This window comes from Pseudorca crassidens, chromosome 13, assembly GCF_039906515.1.
Source record: "Pseudorca crassidens isolate mPseCra1 chromosome 13, mPseCra1.hap1, whole genome shotgun sequence".
Taxonomy (NCBI): Eukaryota; Metazoa; Chordata; class Mammalia; order Artiodactyla; family Delphinidae; genus Pseudorca; species Pseudorca crassidens.
In genome coordinates this window covers 50,894,136-50,909,278 of record NC_090308.1, presented here as the reverse complement: position 1 = coordinate 50,909,278, position 15,143 = coordinate 50,894,136, and the positions used below count along the sequence as shown (strand labels likewise).

The 15,143-nt window shown below is 40.2% G+C and overlaps 1 protein-coding gene across 4 annotated transcripts in view; it reads left to right on the top strand.

Moving 5' to 3' along the window:
* The window catches only part of SOBP (sine oculis binding protein homolog), a 159,744-nt gene that overhangs the window by 91,892 nt on the left and 52,709 nt on the right, over positions 1-15,143 (top strand). The window contains exons 5-6 of one of the 4 annotated variants that reach the window (XM_067702428.1): positions 230-325; positions 8,690-8,830. The exons of 1 other annotated variant lie outside the window; for it this stretch is intronic. In XM_067702428.1, coding sequence (XP_067558529.1) covers positions 230-325; positions 8,690-8,830 — 237 coding nt within the window. The remainder of the gene's footprint in view (positions 1-229; positions 326-8,689; positions 8,831-15,143) is intronic. 2 more of the 4 variants (XM_067702429.1, XM_067702431.1) reach the window with 2 other exon arrangements.

The window sequence follows — 15,143 nt, the reverse complement described above, 5'->3', positions numbered from 1 at the left end:
TTTTAAATATTACACCACAATGAATTTGCATGTTCAAACTGAACTATGTAAAGAAAAATAAATCCCAAATTTTGATACCTAAAAGGCGTACTGCGTATTTAAACAAATTTCTTATTAATGTTGTGATTTCTGGATTCCCGTTTGTTTAATGATCTGAGCTGTTATGCTTTTAGCTTTTTTTCTTCCATTATTTGTAAGTCCCTAAATAGGCCATTATATTTCCCTTCAGGCTAGAGATGAAGATGGACATGCTGAAAATTTTCCCCAGCAGCACTATGCTAAGGAAACTCCAAGGCTTGCCTTCAAGAATAACTGCGAACTACTTGTAAGAATAACATACTTACAACAAGTCTAGAATGTTACTTTAGCACAGTGAAAACAGTTTTTGAAAGGGTTTGTTCATTATTACATAAGTTTTGAAGTATTATAGTTTTTCTGTATAGAGTTCTAAATGCTAATTCTGATATCACTGAATATGAATTATAAGATCTCAAATTGTTTGCAAATCTTTTGTATCTGATTATAGAGCTTGGATGGCCCTGTCTTTATTAGCTTGTTCTGTATAGTAGTTGATAAGCAGCCATTTGGAGAATGGCTAGTAAAGTTAAAAATATAGAAAAAGACAGTTGATGTATGTAGCTTGGAAAGAAAAAAAAAAAAAAAATCCCATCCCCATCCCTCCTCCTACTTCCTAATTGTACACTATTTTAGGAGACAACATGGTAATATTTTGTTCTGCTAGGAAAGATAGCAGAGTTGACACGCAGTACTCCCTTTAGAATTCAAGTATTCCTACACTCTCTTGCCAAACTCAATCAGGCGCTTTCTCTCTCCTATGTAGAAGTCAAAGCAGCGACAGGATGCGGGGATGTTTCCAAGTCGTGAGAGAGAGGATCTCAGCTGTGACAGGGACTCTGTTCCAATGCAGGGTTAATTTGCTGTTCATTTTAGCATTTATAGCGAGACAAGATGAAAAGCGAGCAGGAATGCCTATTATATTTCTATTAAATGAATCTGTTGGGACCTAATGTTCTTGATTAGCTTTTGAAAACAAGTGCTCTGCAATGCATTTTCTGTTTACCTAAAGTAAACAGAGAATGAATTGTCATTTATTTAGAGATTCAAACACTGCTTTTGAAAATGAAGCTTTATGAGGGATCTAGCTATGTTGTCCCTAAATGTTCTTTTCTTTTCAATTGCATTAAAGCAAAACATTTGCTCCAACTAAATGAAAACACTGAAAGAGAATGAGGATGCTCACTTGTTACATTTTGAGGTAGTCTCTTTTTCTGTTTAGTTTTTTGGCCTAACAGCACAGCCCTGCCAGGTCTCTGCATTAGGAAATCCCACATGTAACAGTCTTTGGACTTAGCTCTGATACCAACTGTTCATTAAAAACAAAGTGTCCAAAGAGCAGGAGAAGAGAGAAAAATACAGTTCTTTCTCATTCTAGCCACAGTAGCTGGATGTTGACAGTAAGAAACTCCTTCCCACTCCACAGTTTGCGTGGTTTACAATAGCATCACTTATTCTGTGTGTCGTCCCTTGACCAACTAATCCACAGGCAAATTTGTTGCTTATAAGTGCAGTTTTTTTCCTGAAATTTTAACTCACCTTATGTTTTATCTTAGGGCTCTTAAACCTCCAGGCTTGCTAGCATTACCTGTTTGGGGGGAACCCTTTTCTTTCATTTTCGTTTTAATGTTTTACTCCGTCACTCTGATTTTCTAGCAGAAGACTATAGGGGCCATTTATACTATGTTTTGGTATCAAAATGCTTTTGAGAGTAGCTTACTCCTTTTTAGAGATATTGTTAAAACTAATATGCCATATTTGATTTTTTTTCCTATTTATTGGAAAAATGAATGTGCTTGAGTTCTGGCTGTGGTCAGTTTATACTGGAGAAAGTAAAACATATATGTGAACATCTTTTCCAGCTATCTTTAGAGAAAATATACGTTTAGTCATTGCTGTGCTTAAACATGATATTGTGTTGGCAGTAATTTTGAGAGATTGGTACAATCTTTGTCCTTTTAGTCGCTGTTAGAAATGCTTTATTTTGGTCAGTACACTTTCTTGTGATAAAAGAAAAAAAAAGAAATAGAGAGAAAAAACAAGTAAGCTTATTTCTCCAAGGAGAATTGTAATTTTTTTCAGTTGCAAGAGAAAGGATGGTGTTTGGCTGGTTATGAAGCCCTGAGAAGTTATGCTTCTATATGAAAATGATTTGTTCATTCATAAGAGAGAAATAGGAAGTCCTTGGAGTTTTCTTAGTGCAGCTTAGGGCAAATTTTAAAAAGACTTGGTGAGAGAAGATTGCAAGCCCCACTCCAAAGGGCTTTTCTTACCTTAAGGGTGGGTCTGCCATCTTGCATGGTTCGCTAGAACAAGGGTGGCTTTAGAAAGTGGGGGAGCTCTTTGGAAGATGGTGATGGCTCTTGGGAGAAAGGCTTGAGGGCACAGGTTACTTCCACGCTCCCAGGTGATCAGGAACACATGGCTGGAAGGCTAACCCTCTGGGCCACAGGTGTTGACAGAAAGTACCCTGGCCAGGTAGATGGGACATGGCCTCTGACTTTATAACTGACTATTGATTGTCTCTGCTTCTTGGAAGAGGAGGAATATTAAGTAACCTAAACAAAAGCAAAGTAGAACCGATGCCTAGAATACACAAGTGTGTGTAATCAGAAGGCACTGACAAAGAAAGCATTGGCTGATAGAAAAACCTGCTATGTGACTGTCGATTTCCTGTAGGTATTGCTTTGCCCATTTAAATCTCAAACTGTGATATGTGCCTTCACACTTAATGTACAACACAGATGACTAGATATTTAGCTTGGTGGCCAAGATTCTTTGGTTGGTGACTGTGTAGCAGTTTCCTTATGCTTTTTATTAATTTTGAAAATGCAAGGCTGTCAAGATGAGTGGCATTAGATAAAACTTGAGTATTATTTGATATATCACAATTCACTGTGGCCCCATCTACCTCTTCGTAGGTAGATGTATGTACACACACACACACACACACACACACACACACACACTCCTCAGGGTCTTTTGCTGGCTTAAGTTTATGACCAAAGCAAATAGCTTTCAGTAAAAGAAAATGTGGGAAATTCATATCACTTGAACAATACAGCATCGTGGCTTATGAGAGCCCAGAAGAGGGAACACTTAGAGCCAGCCTCAATGACCAGCCCTTGTCCCAAATCCCAACTCTGTTGCCAGTCCCTTTACCATTATTGCCTCATTCTTTTGGGACTAGAAGGCCTTCTCATTTCCCCTATTAAAATGCTCATATTGATGGTGGGAATTGCATTAAGAGCCAGAGTGGAAGAAGGACCTAAATCATACCTCTCTTAAGCTAGTACTTGCTCAGTTCTTGAAAGCCACCTGGGGTAACACCTAGCAGAAGTATAGCATGAGCTGAGTCCTTGGAGGGAGAAGACTTCTAGCTAGAGAAAAAGGAACGTTGAAAGAGTTTGGGGAAGGAATTGAAGACAATTGAGCCCCAAGTGTTCTTAGGGGACAGAGAGCATCACTGTGTTCAGGAAGAAGGTTAAAATATGGTCAGAGGGCTTCCCTGGTGGCGCAGTGGTTGAGAGTCCGCCTGCCGATGCAGGGGACATGGGTTCGTGCCCCGGTCCGGGAAGATCCCACATGCCGCGGACTGGCTGGGCCCGTGAGCCATGGCCGCTGAGCCTGCGCGTCCGGAGCCTGTGCTCCACAACGGGAGAGGCCACAACAGTGAGAGGCCCGCGTACCGCAAAAAAATAATAATAATAATAAAAAATAAAAATATGGTCAGAGATTAGCAGCAATCAGTGTGGTGTAATTTGGTTGGAAAGAACCCGGGTTTAGGAAGTCTGAAAGGGGAAATAAGAGAAAGGAAACTCAAGAGGAGAACAGCCTGTCTTCCTTAGTTCCAGATTCCCGGGTCATCACCTAGACAAAGTTTGACTCCTTTTGGCTTTTCCCTACTCTGTTGAGGGTGGGAGCTTTGCAGAGGAAAGGGGAGGGGGCCCTCAGTTGGGAAGCTAAATAAAAATAGCATTGGGGAATAATTATTTCTTCTTTCTGAAAGAAGAATTCATTCTTTACAATGCCAATGTAGGGAGAAGATGAAAACTATTTCAGTTTTGTGGCCTTGTGAATAGAGCTGGTGGAGAGGAGAGTGGCCTAGGCAGTTCTGTGGGCTGATGTGTCCATCTTATTTCCTTGTGGAGGCAGCAAGGTGGATTATAAGAGTTGTATATCGCCCTTAGGCAGAACTGCTCTGTATTAATGCAGTGTTCAATTAACAAGATATTACTGATCATCTTCTATGTACAAGGCATTTTACTAGACAGTGCTTTGGGGGTTCACAAATAGAAAAAGACACAGTCCCTTCCCTGAAGGAGCTTACAATTCAGTAGGAAGAATAGGCATATGCAGTATTGTTAACCATCAGGAATGTGGGCCCTCCGGTCTTCCTGAAAGTTAGAATTTTGTCTCAACTAGACTTTATACCATATCACTCTGGTGTGGTAGCTAAGGGTCATAGGCACAAAGGCTTAATATTTATGGTGATACATCTGGCATCATATCACATTGGACCCCCGTTTCGCCTTTTGGACCTCTTTGCATTTCAGATCTTCATCTGTAAAATGTGATAATAAAAGGGTAATAGCCTCAAAGGATATTGTAAGGATCGAAAGTGATGACATATCGAAAGTGCCTGGTACATACAACATTCAGTATATCTTCACTGCTATCATCATCATGCTTCTTTTTTTCATGATTATTATCATTACACAGTGAGCTGTGGCCCTAGAGAGCACCCACAAAGTTCTGGAGTACAAAGGAGGAAGAGATTATTTCCACATGCCATAATTAGAGACTTAACAAAGGAGGATACCTTTGATCTAGGCCTTACGTGGGTTGGATTTTCTATAGTCGGAGCTGGGGTATAAGGGAAGGGGTCATTCCAAGCAGAGGAAAATAGCATGGGCAAAGGCAAGGAAGTGGGAAAGTACAGCCCAGGTGACTCACACCTCATTTGACAACTAAGTTGGCTGGAGTATAGGGTACCTGAAGGATACAGGGTGAGCTGGTAGGCCGGCCCATTTGCAGAGGTCTAAATAACTGACACCATCCTTTCAAGTCTAGACTTCAGTAGTTCTGCTTCATGGAAATTCCTAGTACTTCTGTGGATTAAAAAAAAATTATTATGGAAAACTCCTAACACATACAAAAGTAGAGAGTCATATAATGAACCTCCATATACTAACAGTTATCAACAATTAATCTTGCTTCACCCACCCATTTACCCATCCCACCCTTTTATTCTGCTGAAGTATTGTGAAGCCTATATGCTTTTTTGTTTGGTTGGTTTTGTTTTGTTTTTTTGTAAAGACTAGCACACCACTTCTCTGGCTATGAAGAATCCATTAAGACTGAGTAAACTGGGAATTAGAGCTTTGTGACTATGTATACATAAAACCAATGAATCTTGGTTATGCAATATGCTTTTCCCTCCCTGCTCAGCACAGCCTTGTAAGGCTTGGACGATCAGATGGAGTTTTGTTTTTTTTTTTTTTTTGCTGTACGCGGGCCTCTCACTGCTGTGGCCTCTCCCGTTGCAGAGCACAGGCTCCGGGCGCGCAGGCTCAGCGGCCATGGCTCACGGGCCCAGCCGCTCCGCGGCATGTGGGATCCTCCCGGACTGGGGCACGAACCCGTGTCCCCTGCATCGGCAGGCAGACTCTCAACCGCTGCGCCACCAGGGAAGCCCTCAGATGGAGTTTTAAAAACCCTTAAGTTGAAAGACTTGCCATAATGCTAGCGATGACTTGAGTCTTCTTTGTTCTTCTATATTTTAATTTTTCTTTCTTTTTTTATTGATGTACAGTTGATTTACAATGTTCTGTTAGTTTCTGCTGTACAGCAAAGTGATTCAGTTATACATATGTGTACATTTTAAAAACATTCTTTTCCATTATGGTTTATCACAGGAGACTGAACATAGTTCCCTGTGCTATACGGTAGGACCTTGCTGTTTATGCATCCTATATAGAATAGTTTGCATAGGCCCCTAGTTTTAAATGTGTTTATTTAACAGTAAGATCAGATCTCTTTGCAACCCAGCCCCTCTCACCAGTGCATGTTGGCCTCATCGCGGCAGTGAGGGGGAATTCTGGATTGCTGTCAGATATTAGCTACTGCTAGGCCTTTCTGGCTAGATCATGGAATCTTAATGAGAACGCCCAAAAGGTGATAAAAACAGCCACATTTCACTTGAAACTCGATAGGCTTTTCAAAATAGGTATAATTGACCAAAGACCTCCCTTAACACTGCCAGTCTTGCGGAAAGCCAGATACATGACCCAGCTCAACTTGATTTGACACACTGTTTCTTTGCTGTTACAACTGAGCAGCCCAGGCACTGAGAATTAAAATTCATGGCGACACACTTGGACTCCCATCACATCAAATAAAATATAGTATGATGTATGTGTATGTAGTATGCTGTGTGCCGGTTTCCTGAAATAGTAATTGTAAATGCCCCAAAGGTGTAAAATGACCCAGAAATCCCCAGGGATTGGTTGCTATCTGGAGAGAGTTGGCCTATCCAACCATTTTTTTCTACCCACCCTCCAGATCCCTTTACTCTGGAGCTACTCCTGTGTTCCCACAGTTCTCTGAACTATTTTTTTTAAAGAAAAATGGACCGTTTTAGAAAGAAGAGGACCAATCTTAGACTGAACAAGGGTCAGTTCCAAAAGAGGTGGCACCATTATGCTCTCCACCTAGACCATCTGGACTTTAACACAGGCAGAGGAGTGGATTCCACCTGAGTTGTCCTATTTCACCTGCACACTCCTCTGTTTCCATCTGTGCTGTTGTTTCCCCTGGCTCTCCAGCTGGCTCTGCTGCTTCTCTCTTTCTCTTTTTAGCCCCTTGGCTCCCATTGCTGCCATGGTCTTGTGATTTAGAGCCTTTTTCTTCTCCTGTACAAAGACCCTCTCCCACAAAGACCATCTCCCCTCACCTACCACCCATTGAAACCCTCTTTTAACTGTCCCTTTTTAGTTTCTTTCTTTGGGGGAGAAGCTGTCTGCAGGAGGGCTGGAGTTCCCCTGCTTCTGCTCTGGTGTAGGTACTCTGCTTGGGATTAGATTTGATTGGAGACCCTTGGTCCCCTGCATGCTCCCTTTTCTAAGGCATGGAGATCTTCGCCTTTCCCATTCCAGGGCCATTGTGCAAAAAGGTCAGAGGCATATGGTTTGATGTTCATGCTAGCTTACATGAGCAGTCCATCACACAGTACATCACAGTGGTTCTTGGAGCCAGAGAGAGGGATCGAGGACCATGTGTTCTCCAGGGGAGGCACTGTGGTAGGGTGGGTAAGAGTGGGTGTCCCAGTCCCAGCTCTGCAGACACGCCAGCTGTGCAAGCCGGGCAACTTTCTTACCTGCCCTGAGCCTCAGTGCCTTTATCAATACAATGAAGATAAATATAGTAGCTGCCTCGTAGGGTTGTTTCCAGGAGTAAATGAGATCATGTATATGAAGCACTTAGTGCGCCTGACACAGACTAGGAAAAAGTTCAATAAGCAGGAGTCTTATTACTAATAAAATGGATCTAGGAGGTGGCATTAGTTTAAACAAAATCTTCAGGCAAATGCTGGAAGTACCTGCCTTTATTCTCTAACGAGAGTCTCTTTCCGGTGGGGTCGGATAGAAGCCCACAGGTAATATTTTAATTTAGGACAAAACTTCAGAGAAACCCTTGAACATCCACTCACTTGCCTATTTATGCCGAGGGCACTAGAGATGCCTGTTGGCTGCGTAGCAAATGTTGCTGATTTGTGAGGTACTAAAATGTTGGAGTACTTTTTCAAAGAAGAATTTAAAACTTCCAGAAAATAGTACGATGTTGGGGTAAAGAGCTTGAGCTCTTGAACCAGACTATTTGGTTCAGATTCAGGAGGCTCCACCACTCCACCCACTGGCTGTGTGACCTTGGGCAAGTCACTGAATATCTCTGTGTCCATGTCCTTGTCTGTAAAATAAGGACAACAATCCTATGTATCCTGTAGGGTTGGTGTGAGGTCTGAACGAATGAATACCCCTATGACGCTTAGAACGGTATTCAGCAAATTGATGGCATTCAATTGAGGTTGTTGTAATTATGATTATGGTTATTTCTTTCAAGGTTGCATACTTACTAGCACATCATAGAATACCATTGACCAAATTTTCTAGCAACAGATTATCTGAAAGTCGTATTTATATTTGCATGCAAAAGCCACAATAATTCCTTGTGAACAATGAGAGGGACAAAGGTGCATTATGCAGACAATTCTTATAGCTAAGCTTTTTAAAAATATATATAACTGTCCAGGAAGATTCTACGTGATCCAAGACCCCTTCATCTTGCTCTCTCCTTTAATACTAAAACTGTTAATCTTAGAAATATACAACGAAGATAATAAATGCAAAGCAAAGGAAAAATATAATTTACACATGTAAATGTCTGCAGTAGCAAATGGACGTGCCTCTGATAAGCCTGTTAAGGGAAGGAGACAAGAAACCATCCTTTGTGGGGCGCCCCCAACGTGCCGTTGTGCTTGGTCTTTACAGACCCTTTTTTAGACCCTGTACGCTCTATACCTTTGCTAGTAGATATTGTTATTATTGTTTTACAGATGGGGAAATTAAAATTCGGGGATGTTACGTTCCTTGCCCTGGGAGAGAGGAGGGGATCTAGTGAGCAGGCGCAGAGCCTAGATTTGACCCACATCTCTCTGACCTGTGCTCAGGCCAAGACACACTGCCACCTTCTCAAGGTAGGGACCAGGTCTGATACATTCTTCCATCCCAGGGCGAGAGAAGGGGTTCAATCTATGTTTGTGACATGAAGGAATTAAGCAATTAATCCAGAATCGCTCTTTGTAGTTCCTTTATGGTAACAATTCTTTGGTAGAATTCGGAAGCCAGAAAGAACATCTGTGGGAACGTTAGGAAGGGGAGTTTATTCAGAAAGGCATGTCAGTGTTTGAGAATTTCCAATGAATACTAAATTATAGGGAAAGGAACCAAAGTATATATATTTTTAAATTTGGTACTCTATAGAAAATATAATTTTCAATGTGTTATAAGCGTTTGAGTGGGTTTTTAAAAATCTGACAGCAATAGATGATATATGATAAATGTTAAATCTTCTTTTGAAGATTTTGATTCTTTTTACAATCAATAAGGCCGTTTCAAAAAAGGCTTGGCCTCTTTTGATTTGATGGGGTTGTATTCCTCGGGGTGAACTGATCTATTGCCTTCAAGACTTCCGGCCATCAGGTAGCATACTGGAGTTAGGGGTCAGTGACATTTTCCCTCATTGTTTTAATTGCTAGAACTGAACAATTACCCAAAGTACCAAAGAGAATTCACCTTTGATGGCTTGATAGAAACTCTACATCATATATCAAGCAAAGCCAGAAAACCAGATAGGATATCAATTATCAATATAAAAGTGCCTAAGAAACCAGCCAGAACTAGGATTAATCATATTTAGTCATATGCTTGGTTTATGGCTAGAAGAACAAGCTAATGAAAGTCTCTTGGGAGAAAAAGGGAAAGGGAATAAAAAGTATTTGGACTTGAGAAGAATGACATATATGAGTAATAAAGGAGGCAAGAAATCGGAGATGGGGATGTGGGGGTGATGGGGGACCGGTGAGAGGAAATTTCAAGAGAAGAAGAAAGATAGACGGCCATGATTCAATGGCAAATAAGCAGGTTCAGGCAAATACGGTCTTTAATGTGTTTTCTCATTGAATTTGGCTTAAGCGTCTTTTGTAATAATGTTTTTTGTACACTTCCTACTCTTCTGGTTTGAGGCATCGGACTCTCCATGAGGGCTGTCTTCCCAGCTTCTCCTCCTTGGCCACGTACAACCAGAAGTTGAGATAACCCTCTTTTAAGTCCAGATGAGGCTCCCCTAGCTGAGAGCTCTGTGTACCCCTGAGAACCATGCTTGCCCACCCCATATTTTATGACTCCAAGCTCTCACTGCCAAGGGCCCAGGTTCAATCCCTTGTCGGGGAACTAAGATCCCGTGTGCTGTGCAGAAAGGCCAAAAAAAGAAGGGGGATTGCATGTTACAGTTGATGACTTGTCATTTTTTTCATTGGCCATGTTTTTTCCTAATGGTATAAAATAATAGCATCTTAACGATCAGTGGTGATATAGATTCAATGATCTGTGGACGTAGGTGCTCAAAAATTATTGTTGGTTGAACGCATGCAATAACATATCCCCCTGGTTCTAGTTCACATAAAAACGAAATGCTTAAGGTTGGGTCTGGGTTGTGCATTGGCCACGGACAAGGTGGAGTGGAGGGTTGGTTTGTGGTTGTCTTGGCTGAGAATTTTACTGCTGTATCCTTTCCCTTCAGTGGAGCTGATAGATGGCTTTGTTCATAATTTCAAGGGAAATGTTGAACCGGTTAAGGCATACTCCCGATAAGCCAGGTTTAAAATAATAAGCAGTACTTTTGCCTTAATTATCCAGAAAAGTGCTTAATGTTCTACTTTGGATTGCATATCCATCAATATTTCTCTTGAAAATCCATGAAGATACATTGGTGGAGAAGCAATGGTTTCTCTTTCTCTCTCTCTCTTTCTCAATAGAATGAGCTGTAGATTCCATTAGGATAAAGTATGGGTTTTTAAAATAAATCAGGATAAAGTATGGGTTTTTAAAATAAATCAGGATCTTTTTACCCATCATCATCACCAACGCCATCATCTCTTAGAGAGGTTCCCAATCTACAGAAGAGACAAGTACACATAGATAAGTACATTTCCTACACTTCAAATTTGATAATCCACCTTCAGGATATCAGCTAAGTTACACCCTATATTTAACTTTGTGAAATACTCTGCTGTTTTATAGTGTTCAGATCTCAATATAGTTTGGTTTCCTTTGAATGGAAAATTTGAATCTGATTCTGATATTGCAGCAGGATCTGTTATACTCTTCTTTGTGTGAACACAGAAGGGGAAAACCACATAAACATTTTTAAATGTCAAAGCCTGAGATGGGAAGGGAGGCGATATTTAATATTGAGCATATGCTAGAATAAGGCCTTCAAATGAAAAGTAGCCTGATTATTAAGATACATGAAATACTTTGGGGTCTCCATTATATAGCCATTTCAAGCAGTGGTGTTTTTAACTTCTAAATTGTCTGATAAATGTGTTAGGACAAAAATGGTGTAAACACTAGTTTTGGCTTAGCGAAATATTTATATATTTGCCAGAGAGCTTGAATTTTGACAATTTGTGACATCATTGTGTATATAAAATACAGTGTATGAAGGCAAATTATATATCCCATGCAGAAATGTGGATACATACATAAAGGAAAATGAAAATAAACTAGAGCATTACAGAAGTGCTTATGAGCCTATGGCATTTAACACATCTCAATCATTTATGCAGTATTTGATATAAACATCAAAAACATAATTTGATGTTTATATATGAACACATAAAAATAAATAACATGGAAAAATAAAGTTGTAGTGAAATTTTCATTTTCATTTTTCCTTAGCACTTTTATTTTTAAACAATGTTATGACTGTCATCAAATCAGCCAAGTTGAGAATTGCATCAGTAGAGACAGCCGGTCTTGATAATTCAAACCCAAAAGACCTTTTCTCAAGGGATATATTCTCTGGTGTGTTTGGTCTGGATAGTTTCTTACATCTCTAATTTATTCTTCTGTGTACCTTGCATGAAGACGATATCTATAATTCAGTGCAATATCTGTAAAGATTTAAAACCTTTTCTAAAAACCTGAGTGTTTAGTGTCATGGAGACAACTCAGAAGGTGGAATTAATATGAGAGTAGGTGGTGATGGGGTATGTATGTGACCCAGATTTTGAAGATATTTGTCTTTCAGTCGAGGTGCATTTATTGAGCACCTACCATCTCCCCAGTGCTGTGCTTAAAAGACGTGTGTTGCAGTGCAAACACAGCATAAAATGTGGATCCTTCTCATAAGGAGCTTACATGCAAACTGTGCTGATATGAACAATGAACTTCCAGTGTATATTAAAGTGCCAGATGTGGTGGTATGCTGATTAGAGAATAGAAATATGTACTGAAGTATTATGTGTAGAAAAAGGAAGTAAAGGGTCATTTAATGGGGAAGAGATGGTGGGCTGGAGTCATCAGGAATAGATCCTCAGAGGAGGTGGGGCCTGGGCTGGTCCTTGGAGGAAGGGGAATGGAAGTATGTCTCAGAGAAAGAGAAGACTATTGGTGGAATGATGGGAGGGAGGTGAGCAGGGAGCACGTGGGGGTCATCGAGACACTGCCTGGCATCATTTTGTGAGTAGTGAGAATAGAGTTACCTCGGTACGTTGTGGTCAAGTAATAAAAACAGTGAAAGCCAGACAGCTAATTTCACATTTGGTGTTTTAGGCTATGGGATCTGTATTAGGTAACTGCGCCAGGACGTGCCATTACGAAAGCAGTGCTTTCACGCCTTGCAGGACACAAGCAGCGAGACTTCTAGAAGGTGGTTAGAGCAGTCCAGGCACACTGTGATGAGGACAAATGCTTCTCACAGCTGGAAAGGCAAGAAAGAGACTGCAAATGACTGTCCAAAAATATTGGCCATCAAGTTCTTATGACCATGTTAATATAAGTAACTGGCAAAGATTTCATCCCAAGCCAATTTTCTTATAAATTTAGACTTTGGATAAGAGTCGTAATCGAGTAAGTAGGTAGTTGTGAACAGTGGGAAAAACTGAGATCAAAGTAGAAGCAAGAAACTGAACTGTGATCCAGAATGATTCAGGGATCATTGTGATTTAAACACAAACTAGGGGGGAAAGGATCTTAAATTTGGATTAAAGAGGGATAGAATCTCCCTTAACAAGAATGCAATAACTCCTTTGCCCAGAGAACAGCACAGAGGCAGTGCAGCATATGTGCCCTGGAGTCACACTAACCTGGCTGTGTGGTGACTAGCTTTGTGGCCTTGGGAAGGTCGGTTTCTGCATGTGTAAAACAGGAACGATAGCTGTATACACCATTTAGAGTTGCCATAAAAACTAAATGAGATAATACATATAAAGTGCTTGGTGTATAATAAGCACTCAACAAAAGGTAACTAATAAAGGGAATAAACCCCCTTTTTTTGTATTCAACTTTTAAGAGAAAGAAAGAAATGCCAGTAAATAAAACTCACATGAATAATTAGATTCCTTGTCTTTTAAAAATGAAGACAAAAATCTTATAACACATAGCTTTTGATTGTGTGGATTTAGCTTACTCTTCACACCTTGCACGTGTACAGGACTCTAGAAGGAGAACTGGTATTTATCCAGTAATGAGCCTAAAGATTTTCAAGATCTTCATCAAAGAAAAAACATCTTATTGAATTTACTGTCTTTACTAAGATAGAGTATTAGACTAATATAAAATGGTTTGGGGGGAAAAAAGTCTTACACAAAAAGGGTTTGCTAGTTAAACCTCCAAAGCAAATTTCTTATAATCCCACATTCCCTGATTTTCCTAATTACCTGACTATTTAAAATTTTACTTTTCTTTTGGAAGTAAACACCATCACCTACTTCTTTGGCCATCTTCTTTGTTCATATGCTGATAAGTTTCAGGATGTATCAGTTAGGCACTTAATTATTGATTTGATAAATCAGTTTTCTTTTGGCCTGATTTCGCTAAAATGCATGTGGAACTTGTGACAGTCATAAAAATGAAAAAAAAGAAAGAAAAGAAGCAAAAATCCAAAATAATGTGAGCAGAATGTCATTAAGTGAACATGATAAAGCTGGAAAGCATCTCCCTTGGTTAGAACTCCTCTTTGAAATTGTTGGGCTGCCTCTATCCTACACAGATTATCAAGGTCATGTTGAAGATTAAAATGAGCTGTGGGACAATAAATTGCCCTTTATAGCAGAAAAACATGCAAACAGAAAATGAGACCTAATGTCTTTCCACATGCCCTGATTTTTTTTCTTTCTGAGCCTAATACACCTATTTAGTCTAATTTAGTTTTAGCTTTAGTTATGGTTTCTAAAATTACAATGTGTGCGAGGACTGGAATTTTTTTTCTTCCAACAGCAATTAGAGTGTACGTAATATGCTTTTCTCTCCTCCTTTGGGGAATGGTAAGAATCACATATCTCCCTCCTGTCTCTGTGTCTGGTCAGCCTGCTGTGGGGACGCCTCTCACGGGGCCCAGGGTGGGAACAGTGCCTCTCCAGAACCAGCAGCCCCACAGCCTTGCATCTAGACTGGCTCTCATGTCATTGAAGTGTTAGCCCCAGCAAACAATGAAAGTACAATAATGTCTTTTTAGATTGTGAAACTAACCATACAGAGTTATTTGTAGATTTGAAAGTATGACTTAAAAAATGTAGTTGAAGCCACTGTTGTTGTTTTTTTTAAAATGACCACAATACATGGGTTTACATTTTAAGTTTTCTATCCCAAGAAAGAAATGACAGGACTGTTAAAGATGCTGATGGTTAGAGCAAGAAACCTGGGAATAGACAAAGGTTCTGCAATCAGTTCTCCTTCACTCTCAGCTGCCATCATCACCATCTCTTTGGCTTATCCTGGCCATGCCATTAACATCTCTTAACTGTTTCCATAAATTAGAGAACTGTATGCGGGTGCCACACACAATCATGCTCTCCTCAAAGCCCACGTCATCAGTTTCTTCCATCATTCAGTCAGCGAGCTTTTACTGAGTGCTTACGAGGTGCAGGGCGCAAGATCATCTTGGATGGGTACGAAATGGACTCCATCTTCACAGAATTGCCCCCTGGTTTCTATAAGTTCTTTGTACATTTACTTTATATTATAGTTAGATGATCGATGATAGATAGATAGATAGATATAGACATACATAAGTATTTATAAACTCATTTTACTAAAGGCTTTGAATAAGCGCTCAAGAAATACCTACTGCATGAATGAATGAACAAACCGTACTGGTGTGGCTCCCTGTTGGCACTTTTCCACAGCCAGCTCAGACTCCAAGGTCTCTCCTGCGTCTAGGGAGTTGTCAGGAATGTCTGGAATGCGGCAGCACTGGCTGAATGGAGTTCCTCTCTGATAGATTTC